At 47.5% G+C, this 17,138-nt stretch overlaps 1 protein-coding gene across 9 annotated transcripts in view; it reads left to right on the forward strand.

Moving 5' to 3' along the window:
* Window positions 1–17,138, forward strand: part of NCOR2 (nuclear receptor corepressor 2) — a 395,163-nt gene that overhangs the window by 97,184 nt on the left and 280,841 nt on the right. For all 9 annotated transcript variants that reach the window (XM_054006074.1, XM_054006082.1, XM_054006083.1 and 6 more), the window contains exon 2: window positions 7,428–7,641. In XM_054006074.1, coding sequence (XP_053862049.1) covers window positions 7,537–7,641 — 105 coding nt within the window. In that variant the 5' untranslated portion in view covers window positions 7,428–7,536. The remainder of the gene's footprint in view (window positions 1–7,427; window positions 7,642–17,138) is intronic.

Here is a 17,138-nt window from a genome sequence, read left to right on the forward strand (position 1 = left end):
TTAATGTGATGTTATCCCACTACAGGAGTGGCTCTCAACCTTTCCAGACTACTGTACCCCTTTCAGGAGTCTGATTTGTGTTGCATACCCCCAAGTTTCACCTCACTTAAAAACTACTTGCTTACAAAATCAGACCTAGAAATACAAAAGTGTCACAGTACACTATGCCTGAAAAATTGCCTTACTTTCTCATTTTTACCATATAATTATAAAATAAATCAATTGGAATATAAATCTCATACTTCCATTTCAGTGTATAATATATAGAGCAGTATAAACAAGTCATTTTATGAAATTTTAGTTTGTACTGAGTTTGCTAGTGCTTTTTACGTAGCCTGTTGTAAAACTAGGCAACTAGATGAGTTGATGTACCCCCGGGAAGACCTCTGCGTACCCCCAGGGGTATGTATACCCCTGGCTGAGAACCACTGCATTATACCAATGGGGAAATGAAGTTGGGAGAGGTCAAATAAGTTACCCGGTCCCTGTCCCTACCCCAAAAGTACTTTATAATAGTGATCCACAACACCATGCCTTAGAAAAATACTATTGCAGTGTTTATGTTGCGTATGGCAGGGTATGTGGTGATTGTAAGTAAAGGCACAGAACAATTAATATATTCAGTAGCCCTTGAGTCCTAGTTCCATGCTTTGATCACTAGAGCATACTGTCACTTAGCTGTCCTGGATCGGGGCTTCCGATCCTCCTTGCTTGCAGTAAGCTCTGGGGTCTGTCCATGGTCATTGCTCTGTACTGCAGCAGGGCCCTCGCATGGTGAAGGTGGTGGTATTGCCATTACTACTTTGTTCTGTATTGCAAAGGGAGAAGGTCAGCTTCAGCTTTTTTTGGCAATTAAATGGGCAAACGCAGAGGCCAGACCTAGTGTTCTTTTCACTTTCCATACTCTTCTCTTAGGGACTGTGAATAAAAATACCTTTAAAAGTGAAAAACGTGTCGGTAAACCCCCGCATGTGCCCCCTTATGGATAAAATCAATGCTTTTTCATGCCTATCCTATGCAGCTTTTGGTCAACCTTGATTTTTTAATATTCTCGGTGAGTGTTTTTAATGTCTAACCCACAAGGCTCTGTTTTGTTTGTTTGTTTGTTTATTATACCCTCTGTGTTACCTTTGTTTGGGTCTTTTTTGCTGTGCATGCAGCCCTAGGTTTATGCCAGCCAGCTTTTCAATCCAAAGGACAGAGAAGCTACATTACACGTACATATTTTGTCTATAATGTTGACTGTCTTCCAAGGAAATTTCATGCACATATTGAATAGACAGCTTCATTATCATTTCATCATGAAGCGTTTCTTTGGAAACCTCTCTAACCACACTTCATTGTACCTCAATTATTTCTTCATGCACTAGTCTTTAAAGGAAAACATCAGTCATGATTCTAACCTGTCCAAGATCTGGTTTTGATCACTGGATGTAGAAGTACAATGACTGCACTAATGACATTACAGGCTGTGGAAGGTATGACCACTATATGTTGTGTTCAGCTGGGAAACACGGCCACGTAGTTTCATAGTAGGGAGTGCGGATTCCCGTGAGGGGAGCACTCTTAGGATTTTTTAAGAAACGGAGCATTCTGTGATCCTTATTTCAGTTCATCTTTGCTTTAAACAGTTTGAGAACTTATGGAGCACACCTTAGTTGAAAGGATCTCAAAAGACATTTACAAATGTGAATAAATTGGCACCCTCTGTAAGGTGGGTGGGTCTCACTAACCTCATCTTGTGGATGGATAAACCGAGGCACAGAGCGATTAACGGATTTACCCAAATGCACATAATGTGTCAGCGGCAGGGCCAGGAATATACCCCCGCGGCGGGGGAGGGAGGAGCCTGGGGCCGGACTGGGAACGGAGCCGAGGCTGGGAGTGGAGCTGCGGCTGGGCTGCGGTGGGAACGGGCAGTTGGCTGGGGGTGGGGCCAGAGCAGAGTTGGGGGCAAAGCGGGGTTGGGTGGCACTCCCTCCCTGCCCCCGGTAAGGGCTGGCCTGGGCCCTGCTGCGCCCCCCTAGGAGGGCGCACCCCACAGTTTGGGGACCACTGATGTAATCAAAGCTGGCTCTTCTTTGCCATGCACCTACGGCCACGAGGATCTCCACACAGCCCTCCGAATGCAGTGGCGCATGGCCTGCGTACAACGAAAAGGAGTTTAAGCGTCAGAACAGGGGCATCATTCTGCTGATCCTGCCAAACAGGTGCATGTAAATGGATGCAGGAGACTCTTTAACCTGAAAATGCCCATTGCGCAGCTCTGCTGTCATACTCCTGTGCCAGACGCGGTGGCAAACTTCCACTTTCCGCTGTTTCTAATCAGAGGTTGTAAATCTAGCCTAGCCTAAAGCCTTAATGGCTATTGCAAGTCTGCGGTTAAAATGGTCCCTGATGGAGGCTGGAAGTAAGGGAGAGAAATACTTTTCTTGTGAGACAATGTCTGCTCTGGGTCAAAATCAGGAGAGACAACGGTAATCTAATGGTTTGGTCTGAAAGGCTGGGACGCTAGCTGCATGGGGGTAAATTGATTTCCCTTTCCATTTTGCTGCCGTTTGGGGTGTGTGACACTCTCCTCCGAGAGCCCTGAACCGTAAGCCACTGTTACTCCTTTGCTTCCGCTGGTGAGAGCTGGGCTGCCGCTTAACTGTGCGTTCGCTCCCCGTCTGTCTGCCTGGCCAACAGACACGAGACTCTGCCTGCCTTAACAGTAACCAGCTTTAGGAAGGGGTGAACCCCACTTCCCCAATCCCTCCCACTGGATACTCTCAGAAAGCAGTAAGTTTGCTGCCTCCAAAGAGGCAGTGTACACACCAGCTTGTTCGGTTAGCTAGGGACTCGCTCTGTACCCCGTATAGCAGCATGGAGGTCTGCTTTAGAGTAAAACTAAGAATACGTTTATTAACAAAACAGAGATTGCATGATACCAAGCAGAGATAACCGAGACCGAAAAAGGTTACAGACAAAACAAAACCTCCTTTCTAGTGACCAAAAGCTTACTTCTAGCAAGCTATAGCGTTGCCTAAAACAGTTTCTCCTGCCCTACAGGCCAAGAGGATCCACCATGCCCAGGCTCAGAGAACACTGTTTTCTGTGTCCCCTAAGTGATGGATGGGGGAGGGATAGCTCAGTGGTTTGAGCATTGGCCTGCTAAACCCAAGGGTTGCGAGTTCAATCCTTGAGGGGGCCACTTAGGGATCTGGAGCAAAATCAGTTCTCGGTCCTGCTAGTGAAGGCAGGGGGCTGGACTCGATGACCTTTCAGGGTCCCTTCCAGTTCTAGGAGATGGGATATCTCCATATATTATTTATATTTTATTAGAATGTCTCTTTGCTCCCCTTCAGCTTTTCCAGCTCCATGGTCGTTGTCTCAAAGGCCAGGAAGACCATCTGATGGTGCAGATGCTGTCCCCCAGTGTGCTCACTAAACTACTTCCTCCTCAGCTTGTTAACTTGGTTCCTTTGTTTACCTAAATGTTCTTCCATTGCCCTCTTCAGGCAGGTTAATACCTTTGTCTAGGGCAGTTGGGCGACGCATTCCCCCCCAAACACAAAAGCGTAAAAATGATTTTCCCAAGGTACATAGTACACAATGTATAGGGAAGTTCAGTAACCGTGCACAGGCAAACTTGAAATGCTTTTAAGAGTGATTACTAGGGCGTTGTGTTAAAACCCAGCACGCTGCATCCTCCCAGTTGGTGCTGAGTTTTAAAGTTGGTTTAAACTTTTGATCTGATTGGCAAAAAGTCATCCCATTTCTTTAATACAGGCAGCTGTGATGGCATTGAGCAATCCACCTGTTGAACCAGCGTAGCTTTGAGTGAAACAGTTGATGTACTGAAAGCCACCAACGGGCACAAGGCCCCCTGAAGCCTGCCATGCCTTTGTCTGTATTAACTCTTCGGAGGCTGCAAACATAATGACTGAGTTCGAATCAGTTGCTAGGAAAGGATCTTAAATTTCTATGGGGACTTTTATCCCAACAAGCTTTATGAACTCTTCTGAGGGTACATCCTGGTAAGCCCAGTGAAGTCCCTGGGGGTTGCCCAGGTCTGAATGGGGCAAAATTTGGCCACCCATATGCACCCATGCAAGGAATTCCGTCTGCCTTAGAGGTTGCTGCGTTTCAATGGTGGGTGAAGGAACAGCACAGCAGGAACACTGCAGATTAGAGTAGGACAGGGAGCGAAAACTAGCGTGGCTTCCAGTCGGAACAGCAAGGGGAAGTGAGTCAGAACGGAAGTATAAATAAATGACTGCTGCCATTCAGGTGCTTTAAAATTCCCCCTTGGTCTGCAGGGGTTTTCCTGCCCTGCAGGGTGAGTGCCATTGAATAGCATTGAGTTCCTGGACAGTAAAATTGTCTCCCTTTGTGTGGGAGGGGTGGGAATTTAAGGCTCCAGATGTCTTCATAAGACAAGGATTGCAGGTCAACTTTTTCTTCTGTGGGCGCACCAGGATGCTGGGAGGAGAAGGGAACTAGCCCCCCTTGCAGTGAGTTAGCGAGCAGCAGGTGTGCAAGGGAAGCTGTTCTTCACCAGCAACAGAGGGTCCTGTGGCACCTTTAAGACTAACAGAAGTGAATTCACGAGGTTGATAGATTTCCATTCCATAGGGCTAAATGCAGTGCCTTGCATGGTGTCAAGTATCAGAGGGGTAGCCGTGTTAGTCTGAATCTGTAAAAAGCAACAGAGGGTCCTGTGGCACCGGTGCTTTTTACAGATTCAGACTAACACAGCTACCCCTCTGATAGTTGTTCTTCACCAGTTAGAGCAGGGCACTTGGCAGTCAAGGCTCCTGGCTTCTCTTCCTGATTCTGCATTTCCGTGGGACGGTGGCAACTTTCTTTGCGCTTGTTCTCCCCCTTCCCCCCAGGTTACTGTAGAATACCCACTTATTAAGGGGGTTGGGAGGACCTCTGAGGGCTGCAGATGATTATCGTTCATAGCAACGCTGACCTGTAAGAACGTCTCCCCCCCCCCCCCCCCCCCCCCCCCCGCCCCAATCTGGCCGTCGCTTGGCCATTGATTCTTGGCAGCAGATTCTTTCTGCCACTCACAGTTGCGGTGACAGCGGGAATGTCGGGCGCTTCTAGCCAGCGAGGCAGTTTGCTCAGTGCAGCATCCAGCACACTGGTGGTCACTGGCTGTTTTGAGGTCAGCCCCAACTGGCATGCATTTGTGAAGGATGCCTGGAAATGGGCAAACAAACGAGGCAGAGGCATTCCCGTGACCTCGTCGTGTCTGCCTGCAGCAGATAGCAAAGCGGTTTATTGTCGGGGCCGATCTGCGGTCCCAAGGAGAAAAAGCAACTTCCTCTCTTCTCTCCCCTTCTCCCCACTGCTTTTATTCCTTTTTTTTGGTGTACGCTAACTGCTGTGTCGGTTGAAACGGACCCTGGGTTGGGCATGCGGTGCTCTTGTCTCTAGCAGTGGCCAGGAGCGGTTTGAAAGGGGCTGAGCTGCCATGTACAGTAGTGTCAATGTTCTGTGCTGCTCCCTGTGTGTTGGTGACAGGGATCGACTCTCAAAACCCTAGGCACAAATGAATACCCCAGGTAGCTTAGGGTGAGGGGTTAGTATGTGCGGAGGTGGGCTGGAATAACACTTGGATTTCTCTTGCACGTAAATGAACTGCAGTTCTGCACGTAAAGGGTTCACTGTTGCAACGGCAGCATTTGCTGAATCCAGGCAGCGGTGGAAATTTATGCTTTGTATAATGAACAGTTAATACGGGAATAATGCTTAATGCCTCTTAAACGGCTGGTAATAGAGGGCAGCATTAAGACATTAGTTACTTTGAGTTGAGATCCTGACAAAGCAGGGCTTACAAACCTCTCCAAGCAAACCGCTTAAAGTGACTATAAAAATCAAAAACTTGTCAATCTCTCTTTTTCGGGGGGAGGGGGACTTTCTCACTCGTTGGGTTTTTTTCATTGTGGCTGAAAAAGGAAGTGGAACATCTGAGATTCCGTTCAAGAGGTGGGTGACTGGAATGCTTGTGAAAATACACCCAGTGCTGTGGTGGATTCCCTGGTATTTGATACAGGTCCCAGTGACTTAGATCAAAGGTGTGTGGTGTTCATGTAATGTTTACATAGCACCATCGTTTGTGAAGCGCTTTAAAAGAGAATGAAAGACATGGCCTTCCTGCAGACATGAATCTAAACTGTTGAGTTCTCTGGGATGCCTCCCTTCCGTAGGGGTGTCCCATGCGAAAAGTGTTTGCAGCATCAGGGCGTAGATCTGATGGACACAAACAGGATGATGGCATCCAAAGAAGCATGTGGAAAAAAGTGTGAGTGTGAGCTATGGGTAACTAGGGATGTAAATATTGTTTAAAACGTTTAACTGGTTAAATGATTAAAGTTGTATCGTTTACCCAGTTAACCGATTAAAGGGAGGGGGGTGGGGCTGGAGCTGCTCCTGGGGTCAGCCGGTCTGGCCCAGGGCTGCTGTTCTGCCTGGCCGGCTGCTTGGGTCAGTCGGCCGGCGCGGCCTGGGACTGCGGCAGGTGGTGGTTGGCTGGGGCTCCTTTGGCCCACCCAGGGCTGGGGGTTAACGGTTAGGCTGGGTTAACCGATTAGATTAATGCTTACCAGTTAACTGTTCAACCATTTACTATTTTACATTTTTATGGGTAACAACAAATAAAGGTGGAGCTTGAAATCCTAGTTTTTTGAAATGGATGATCGGGATGGTGCTAGAGTGGAGGCAGTGAAAGAACTGAGTGAGTTTTAACGGGGGATTTGAAGGCTGAGAATGAGGATGGACTTGAGAGGTGGGAATGATAATGTCAACTTGTCCATCTCCCAACGGCTCATGAACAAAACATGTTCTCCAGCGTTTTCCCAGTCAAGTTTGAAATGACTCAAAGGGTTCCCGCCAGTTCCGCATAGACTTTTCTTGACAGTTCAGCCTCCGTTTTCAGTTCCTTTCAGCCCGTTTACACCTATTTTTACAGTGGCTGCCTCCTGCCGGGAATGAAGTAGTTAACCCTTCAGTCTCCACCAGTGGGAGCAGGTCACGTCTCACCCGTACTTGGATGTTTTGAGACGTAGGCCCTGATCCATGCAGGCAGAATGTGGTTATAGTCAATGGAACCCAAGCAAGTTGACTGCATGGGTCCGTTTGCAGGATCAGTGTTGTACCTTGTTAATATTTTGTCAGGTGCTGTGTACCACGGTGATGTGCTCAGTGGAAATGCCTATGGATAAATCAATAAAAATAAACTCTTATTTGGGCTTTCGTGCGATTGGAATGTTCCTTCGTTAAAGGAACAAGGCAGTCCTGCTCTGATGTGAAGAAAAGTCCTTTTAAGAAAATATAAGGCAGTGAGGTTTTAGAAACCATTTGTGGCTTGACTTTGTTTAGCTGGACTGTGGTTTGAGCAAGTTTTAATCTTCTGCTTTCCTGTTTCCTTGCAGTTGTAGGGTGACGTGGCCAACAGGCGCATAATGAAGAGGAGCTTTTGGATTTCCTAGTTCTTAGAGACGGAGATTCAAAGGAGACGAACCTCCCATCTGCTTCTTTGCCATGTCTGGATCTACTCAGCCCGTGACGCAGAACTGGCGAGCCACCGAGCCACGCTATCCCCCTCACGCCATGTCCTATCCTGTTCAGATCAGTCGGACACATGCGGTAAGGCAGACTCTTACTTCCTTCGGGACAGGCGTACGATTGTGTGGCCCTGTTGCCAGGGACAGTGATTTGGATTTAATGGCTTCTGCTGACATGGGATGTTGAAGAGAATTGAAGCCCACTTCCGTCTCTACTAATGGGATTTCTTCTTTCCTCTCCCATCTTTTCTCTCCTCCATCCGCAGGGTGGCTATAACTTCTCCCCCTCTCCAACCTACTTCGCCACCTGCCTCAGTGCTGCTCAGGGCTCCAGTTCATGGCTGTACTCTCAGAAGCTTGGTGGATCGCTTGTTGTCCCAGAGAGAACACAATGGGTTAAAGGAACACGAGCGGGCGTTGGGAGTGGAGGGGAAGTGCGGTTAACCGCATGTGTGGAGTTCAAGGACTCTGCCTCTGTCCCTTTCTGGCTTGGCTTTTACAGTGTGTGCTGAATCATGAGGTGGCTGGCATCCTTCCCCAAATGCCAACGTATCGCTTCCCAGCAAGCCTGACCCTCCGCGCTCACGTTTGTTTGAGAACTCTTGTGATTTCCCCCAGGGGAGGCAGGCAGCCATGCCAAGGGGGCTGCCATCTAATAAACCTACTGTTTGCTTTTCAGTCAGGTAGCTGAGACCCCCTCTCTTTGTAGGGCTTCTGGCTTGGGGAGGATGTTGCATATTGTGTTGGTGAAAAAGAGGGGAATCTGTGCCTTTTCTTTTTTTTTTTTAATAACAACCGCCCCCCCCCACCCCCCAAAGCTCTTAGGTTTTTCTCTTCTCCTGTAGATGAAAGGTCTTGTCTTCTGTTAGACTGGGAAATAAACTGAGGCAAGGAATGTACTCAAGGATCAAAGTCTGGACTCCTGGCTCGGAGTCCCCCCTGCTCTAGCCACTAGGCCACACTGCCCAGTCACTCCAAAACACTCACTTGCCCTCATGGGGCACACCGGAGGATTGGAAAGTCATCTGGGATAGCCATGTCTGACACAGAAGGAAGCAGGATGGGTTTTTGGGCTCAGCCCAGAGCGGTGAGGGAGCGTGGGAGAATCTAGGCTATGTCCCGAAGAAGCTGTTTGCATGTGAATCAATTGTCCTTTCTTAGTGGTGTTTGCTAGCAAAGCTGTTTTCCCTAATCCTATTATCCAGAAGCCATGCAAGACAGCGCTTCTATTTGATGACTCAGAGCTAGGAAGGGTTAACCCGTCCAAATCTCGCTGCTCTGTACTGTTACCCCTACCCTGGCTCGCTCCTCCCAGATCTTTGAATGTTTGAGATTTAAGATCGAAATGGAAGAGACTTTCCGTAGTGGAACAGCTTCCATTGGCACAAGCTGCTTGAACGAATCTTATTAGGTGTCGGAGCGTAGAACATACTTGTGAGGGTGCTCTTTGGAGCCAGCACCTTGGTGAGTCCTAGCAAGTTGACCAGTTACGAAGGCGTTTATAATGTGTTTTAGTGCTGGCGGGACGAGGTGACCTCGTTTCAGGGTTAGCTTTGTAACAGGGAATCCTATTGAACTGCAAAATCCCCGTTGTGATCGTGTGACAGGCCTGACTCGAAAGCCTCCAAATCCAGGAAATGTTGCTGCGAGGCTGAAATTCCATTCTTCCCCCACTCAGTAGCACAGCACCCATGGGAGTGTCTGGTAGGGGATGGGAGTCGGGGAAGCCCTGCGGTAGAAAGCCAAGTAAGGTGGGGGGAAGGGATGGGCTTTCGGCTCCGTTTCTTTGCTCGTATGGGTTGCTTGGGGCCTTTCTCCTGCCCTCGTTTACATTCCACAAGGAGGCTTTTCATCCTAGGTAACTGAGAGACACGTGTGAGTCTCGACACGGTTCTCCCTTCCACACGCACCGTGTGGGCGGCACGTGAGGGGCTTGGCGCTCTCACCTCCCTGCTGGCCCCTGGAAAGTACACTGGGCCTTGACGAGCTGGTGCTCTTAGCTTTTCAGCTCAGCTCCCGCCCTCCTCAAATACTTGCGGGTATTCCTCCCTGGCTTGGGAGCACCCTAGTGCCAAGTCTCACTGTAGCTGGTGGAAAGCAGGAGAAGGGAAACCATCTTGGCTGGTGGGGGTCTCTTCCCCCCCCCCCCCTGCAGTCTCACCACAGTCCTCAGAGGGAATTTTGGGTCCTGCTCGTGGGGCGGCTTCCTGCCAGTTTGCCACTGATGCGGGGTGGTCATCAGCCTGTCTGGCAGGCTCAGGCGCACTTCTGCCTGGGCTGCAGCTCCTCATCCTAACCTTTGCTGATCAACCGATTAGCCACAGATGGGGTAGGAGCTACTCTGTCTCTGGAGCCCTTATTGGCTGTGGCGGCATGCGGTTTATACGCCCCAGCACAGCGCCGTTTCACAAGGATGCTGTGTGCATTGGAGTGAAGGGGCAAATTCTGTCCTGATCCGAAACTAGACATGGGGGTGGAGGCTGAAGGGGGTGTGGGTGCAGAGAAGCATGCCAGGCTTGCAATCATTTCAGAGCCTTTAAAAAGAGTCCACTTTGAGGGTGACCCCCAGAAATGAGTGAATGCTCAGGGCTGTGGGTTCGACTTCTTATATCTTCCAAATCAGCTTTGCTTTCCCTCTTGTGGCACCATCTAATAAAGTGAAACCAACCAGTTGTGTTGGATGCAAGTTGAAACATGAGTGCTAGATTTTTTTTTTCCAGCCTGCCCTTCCTCGCTGGCTGGCGTGAATGCTGTTTTTATTTCGCTGAGTTAAGGTTGGAGCGGTTTGTTGGCGCAGCTTCTAAAGGCTATTTTTACAGCCGCATTAAATCTTCCAGAGTTATGTGATACTGCTAGGTGTTTAGGAGCTGGAGAGGCCTTGTTTGAGGCTGCAGATGGGAACCCAAAAGGATCATCTCCTACTTAGTGAAAACAGAGCAGTCTTTCCCCCCTCTTCCCACCCACGCAGCCTTCAGTGCGGTCCCATCAAAGCTACCTTGTCTCCCTTAACAAGGTGAAGGGTGGGGCATTTCTCAGAAACCTCTCCCTGTGTGATCTCCTTGTGCTCTGCAAATGTACATCTCTTACTTGGCAGAGCTGGCACCTGACCATGGCGGTAGGGACAGAGCTCCTTTCTGGTGGGGACTATTGGGGAGGGAAGATGCAGTTGATTGCTTTGAAGTTGCCTTGCAGTGTCGTACTAACCCCAGCGTGGAGCTTGCTTGCATGTCTCGGCCAGGTCACTTTTGTCATGGGCTGGCTGTGTAGTAGGAACTAGTTTGGAAGGAGATGGTGCTAATAAGCGTCCACTTTTAATGATATTTCGATTCAGGTTTGCTACGTCCTATGACATATTTTGCAAGAACAGGGTCCTAGCCCTAGGTAAATTCATGACTACTTAGTCCACCAGCAGGATATTTTTGATTATGTTGGTAGGGACTGTTCATTTCTTACATTTGTACGGTGTTTAGCACTACGGTGCTCGGATGTCTAAGTGTAACCTGAATACAAGTCAATCCATAGGTTTGTCTGTCTGTTGGTGGTCCTGCAGTCATACACCTTGACCCCACATCTGCTGTTGAAAACAGCCTTGTAGAAACAGTGGGGGGGTTCAGAAATTAGCCTTAAAATTGTTTGAAGCTCAGAGAAACTTCCACAGGAAGAGAGATTTGAAACATTGCGGCTGTTTTGTTTAAAAAGGAGGCAAATAAGCGGGGACATGATAAAAGCTTACCAAACAATGGGTGGTGTAGAGAAGGTAAATGTGGAACTTCTATTTGCCTTTCTCATGATGCAAAAACAAGGGCACAAAAACAGAAAGGCAGAGGACTTCAAATTAAAAAAAAGCTACATATTTTATGGATACCCTGTGGCAATGAGTTCCATAGGTTATCATTAAGACCATGAGTTGGGAATTTGAAAGAGGACTGGACATTTATATGTCTAATGAGAACATGCAGAGCTTCCTTAGTAAGGATTTAAGAAAAAGGAACAGCCCCCTGCCTGCCAACCCCCCCCCCCCCCCAAATTTGGAAGAGACCTAAATCCTCATGCTTCAGAGTATAAACTAACCTCTAATACATGGGGTTAAGAAGAAATTTCCTGTATAGGTAGGTAAGTTATTCTATCATAGCACACTTGAGAGTTTCTTTCACCTTCCTGGGAAGTATCTGGTACTGGCCACTGTCAGAGAGACCGGATGCTCGGTGAACCCCACTGGTCTGGTATGTTATACAATCCCTGTATAGCTCACTTTTGCTTTATTTAAAATAAATTATATGCAATCTCTGTAGAAGTGTGGGTGCTCTTAATGGGAACAGCAAAAGCCATTCCTTTTTTAAGGCCAAATTCGGCAATGGTGATTATCTGAAAACAGCTGTGTGAACGGTTCCTCCCTTTGCTCCCAAGTGCACTGAATCATTGTGGACCAAGTGAAAGGGGACAGCAGAGCATTTTCCACATTAATGATTAGCTGGAGCAGCATAATATGTGGATGTCTTGTCATTTGCTGTCTTGCCCAGCTCCTGGACGGAGAGATTGCTTATTGAACATTCTGTGACCTTTAGCTAAAGGTGAAAATGCATATTACTTGTATGCTTAACCTTCTAATGTGTCATGAGCTCCTGCTCTCTCAAAGGAAACCTTAACATGAACGGTTTTCATTTTCCATCAACCCGCAGAGATTTTCTGTAAACAGATCAATTAGAACATAAGAACGGCCCTGCTGAGTGAGAACAATGGTCCACCTAGTCCAGTATCCTGTCTTCTGACAGTGGCTGGTGCCAGATGCTTCAGAGGGAATGAACAGAAGAAGGCAATTTGAGTGGTCCATCCCCTGTCATCCAGACCCAGTTTCTGGCCAATTTCCTTTCATAGCCTTGCCTCCATCCTTCACTGTTAAGCCCCAAGTAATCTGTAGGCAATGGGGTGGGAAGGGTTCCCCCCATTCATATATCAAATTTCCTGTGGTGTCCTCCTTAATCATCATAATTCACCAGCTCATGTCCTGCCGTTTCAATGCTGTAGAAATGACTATGACCTGGGCAGGAGTGGGGGAACCTGCATGGTAGGACTATCAGAGGGGAGGTTTAGGCATTCTGAGAGACACGGTCTGTTGTTGCAGGCATCGGCAGGAAATATCAAGCGGCCCCAGCATTGCACATTGGTTTACTTTATGGAGATTTTAACTTCGTGTGTGTGCGTGGGAATTTAGCCCTCGCAAGAGTTGCTAGCTGATGAGTCATGAAGAATGAAATCTCCTCTCCACAGAACAGGTGGCTCACTGAGCTTCCCACAAGCTACCCTGCAAACGATCCTTCCTCTGGAGGGACCAGTTCTGTTGAGACTGCAATTTTATGAGGGAGACTTCAGCTGCTCTTATTTGTAACCACTGAGCTTAAATTTTCAAACAAGCACCTGCGTGCTTTTTTTCCTGCTGCCCCTCACGCTTGGGAGGTGCCCCAATAACATCCACAAAGCTACTTTGTTGTCCTCCTTTGGATTTCCTCCTTAAAACTCTCCTTTGCCACGTGATGCCTACAAAACTTGGCAATGGTTAGGCTCCTGGTGTGTGGAGAACGCAGCCTATCATGCTGACCGATAGCGTCTTGTTTCCTTGTGCTCCCCCATCTGTCTGTCTCCGTCTGTTCTACACTTCGATTGTAAGCTCTTTTTGTTCTGTGTTTGTACAGTGCTTAGCACAATGGGTTCCTGATCCATCGCTGGGGTCCCTAGGCACCACCGCAAAACAATAAGAAATAATGCTGATATGGGCTTGATTTTTTGCACCTAGCAAAGTCAGTGGCAAAACTCCCGTTGACTTTAGTAAGGGCAGGATCTGGTCCATGACCCTCTGCTCAGCGGCTGAGCACATCACGGGTCTCCCCCTTGCTGAAGTTCACCCTTTGTGAGGCTAGCGTTCTAGAACCACTGTGCTGTATCTCTAGGGAACTAGCCCATTAGCTTCTTAATCAACAACTCCCTCGCTACAAGTGCCTGTTCCTTAGGGTCTGAGACCATCCTATTTTGGGGAAGTTTCGTGGCCTATGTTATATAGGAGATCCAACTAGATGATCACAATGGTCCCTCCAGGCCTTGGCATCTATGAATCTATCCCAGAGATGTCCTTTAGACACGGCGCTCATTCAGCGCTGACCTGCCAGTTCAGCAGACTGTTGGAAGTTACCTTCACACCCAATCAAGCAAAATCAAGGGGATTGGTAAGTATATGCCAGCATGTTGATATAAATAGTTGGAGAGGATCAGAGAAGTTAAATGGGGAATTAATCCTTGCAGTCCCCACCTAACTGCTTCCCTGCTGAAAAGGAATGTAATGTAACAAATCAAAAAGTCTACAGGTTGGTCTATGCCAGTGGTCCCCAACCACGGAGAACCGTGGCGGCAGATGAGCATCCATTGAAATGCCGCCGAGAAGTGGCAATGTCAATAGGCTTCGCTGCCGAAATGCCGCCGAGAAGCAGCGTCATGCCAATTTTCGGCAGCATTTCGGCGGCGACGCCTCTGGATGATGCTGCTTCTCGGCGGCATTTTGGGCACCGCATTGAGGACCCCTGGTCTATGCACACCTTTGTCCGAAACAACAAGCTTGGCTGTAATTCTCACTGCTAGCTATTTCGGTGCGAGTCTGGGTGTGTACACTCTTATTTTGGATTCAGCGTGTCCTATTTTGATTTAAGTTGCAATTTATTTTATTTTATTTTATTTTTTTTTACTGATTTTAAGTTAAATCACAATAGGACGCTCAAAATCTGAAATAAGTGTCCACGCCCGGAGTTGCACCAAAATAGCCCAGGATGCGAATTACAAGTTGTTGCTTCAGTGCGTGTTGAACCCACCGTAAAGGAAAGTGTTTCATGATGATGATGATGATGATGTTGGTCTGTCAGCGTTTCGTTACTTGCTTAGACACTGAAACGCGGCTGGGAAAGTTGTGAGCTCTTCTGATTCTTCCATTGGCTTTAAGCTTCCAAATTGAAACACCTGTTAGCATGGATCAGGGAAAAAAAAAAAGGTTCATCTCAAGTGTTAATTTCATCCGCATTACTAAAGGCAGTTATAATAGATTTCTGTACAACCAACCTAAACAGAACGGTTTGTTTTGGTATGTATCCTTCATTGTCGTTGGCAAATCCATCAGCACAATCTAGATCAATCTGACTCTCATTAATCCTTAAGGGAGGCTGTATTTGGACAATCTGCTTCATAAACTGGCTCATGTGATAGCAATATCACCTTAGAGCAGGCAGGCCACAGGACGAAACCAGACTGCCATACGCTTTTGAATGGACCCCCATATCTTTTTATTTACTACTTATAATAATTATTTTTTTTATTATTTTCTCTGGAGTCCGGGCTTGACTATGTGCCATGACCAAGAAATTTGGACCGTGACAAAAAATAATCAATTATCCCTGCCTTAGAGTATTTCTATATCAGATCTCCTAAGTTAGGCAGGGTCAGCCTGAGAGTCATTCAAATGTTGTAGTGGGTGACATAGCAGGGGGTGCTGCTCAGAGTTGATACTGAATCAGTGCCCCAGTGCGAGGTTATAAGGGCATCTTGATGCTGGAGGTTCTCTTCACTGGGGAGGCATAAAACTGCGAGGTCCTGACCTCTCGTGATCGTTAAAGATCCCCTGGCACGTCTCCCAACAGCAAGGTCCAAAATCCAACTAGGGTAATTATGTTCTTCCTACCTAAAGTTCTCCCAGTAGTTTTGAACTGGGCAAGTGAATCCAGATGGCCTATCCTGAAAAACTGTTGCATAGGGATGTATGTTACCAGTGTGGCAGGGTTGCTATAGATGGCTACGTTTTAGAGGTGAGTGAAATGATCCATATATAAAAATCGCTTTGAGATGAGTCCGTATGAAAAGTGCTTGATAAATTTAAGGTGCTATTGGTATTACTGATTCGTGGAGAGGCAGTGAATAATTTTACCTCTAGACCCACAATGCTTGTCTGTATTAATTTATACTTCTGTTGCAAACTGAAGACATTGGAGTATCAAACACCAACCTGCCCCCAGGCTGCTCAAAGCTCCCTCCTTCCCCATCCTAGCAATCCCCAAAAAGCAGAGAGATTCCTAGTACCAGCTGCACGGCAGTGTTGGAGACTGTTCAAATGTCACATGAGAGATTGTCGTCTCTCAGAGTACTTTCCGCGATCCCTTGCCTGATGCTTTCTTGGCGTTGGAAGGTTGATTTGAAAAATTTTTTAAAAACCAAAACCGTGGAACTGAGATGGCAACTTTGATTCAGCTGCTTACTCAAGAACTCAAACCATCTCTCTGGAAAAGTGGCTTTAAATGCCTGATGACGCATTATGTGAGCTCTGAACTGTACAGTGGTGGCTTGATTAATTGATTTCTGGTTTGGGTTGGAATAGCTTGAAAGCAGAGCAAGCAGTACCCCTGATTCCCAGCTCTGGATTCTGTCTCCTTGCCAGGAAAGGCTTAGCTTCCAACACTCAGGAGTCACAATGCATTTTCCCTGGTACATTTTTTTAAACAGATGGAGCTGTGGCAAATTTCCACTTTAGCTTCCTAGCCAGGAATCTACACTTCAGTGGGGCTTTTGAATTTGATTTGTATGCCTATGGGATGCTTCCTTGCATTTAAAAACATCACATGGGTTAATCACAACAGCACAGTAAATCTATCCAAGGAAATAATACTTTGTAATGAGGACCTTCAAATGATCCTGTTGGAGCTCTGAAAATCACCTGTTTTCCCTCCTCTTCCTTCTGTTCCATCATAATAGAACCCTTGATACAGCCATCGTCAGTGGCGACAGGATGGGATTCTTTTTGGATCTCTTCAGCCCCGTTCCTTAATTGGCTAAAGGAATTTCCATTGAGGGGAATGTCCCTCTTCTCCCAGACCAGCTTGTGACTGCCGTACTCTGCCATTCCAGGACGCCACCGTGGCCGTGGAGCTCCGGGTTCTGCCTGACAGCGCTTTACCCCTAAGCCAGGAGATGTGGTGCTTTTGGCGTAAGTATGCCAGGAGCTTCAGTTGGCTGTGAAGACTGCCCGACGGCTGGCTTTATCAACGTGGTGCCGGACAATGGAAACTCCAAATGATAGGCATGCAGCCTCACAGAGGGAAATGGCTTCATTCGTTGTGTTTGGAAGGCAGAGCCATCAAACTGCTCTGAGACCGGGATCTGGGGAAGAGAAGAAAGTGTGAGAATGGATGGAAACTCTCTGAAAGAGGACTATGGAGTTGTGTAGCACTGCAAATGTGCAGAATATAGATTAAAGCATGGACCTTTCTCTGAAGCGCTTGCAGTGGAAGACAAGCAAGGTAGCAGCACAGTCTTGTGGTTGAGGCACCGACCTGGGATTCAGGAGATCTGAACGTCAATGGGACATAGGCTCCTAAGTGCCCAAGTCACTTTTCAAAATCGGGTTTAACCCCATGAATCTCTCAGGTGCTTTGGAAAAGGTTACCCTTAATGTCTCTGTGCCTCGTTTCCCAGGATAGTAATCCTTCCTTTTTCCACCGTTTGTCCAGTCTATGTAGATGGGCCATGCCCCAACAATTTATTGTGTGTGTAAAT

Source organism: Malaclemys terrapin, chromosome 16, assembly GCF_027887155.1.
Source record: "Malaclemys terrapin pileata isolate rMalTer1 chromosome 16, rMalTer1.hap1, whole genome shotgun sequence".
Classification (NCBI taxonomy): domain Eukaryota; kingdom Metazoa; phylum Chordata; order Testudines; family Emydidae; genus Malaclemys; species Malaclemys terrapin.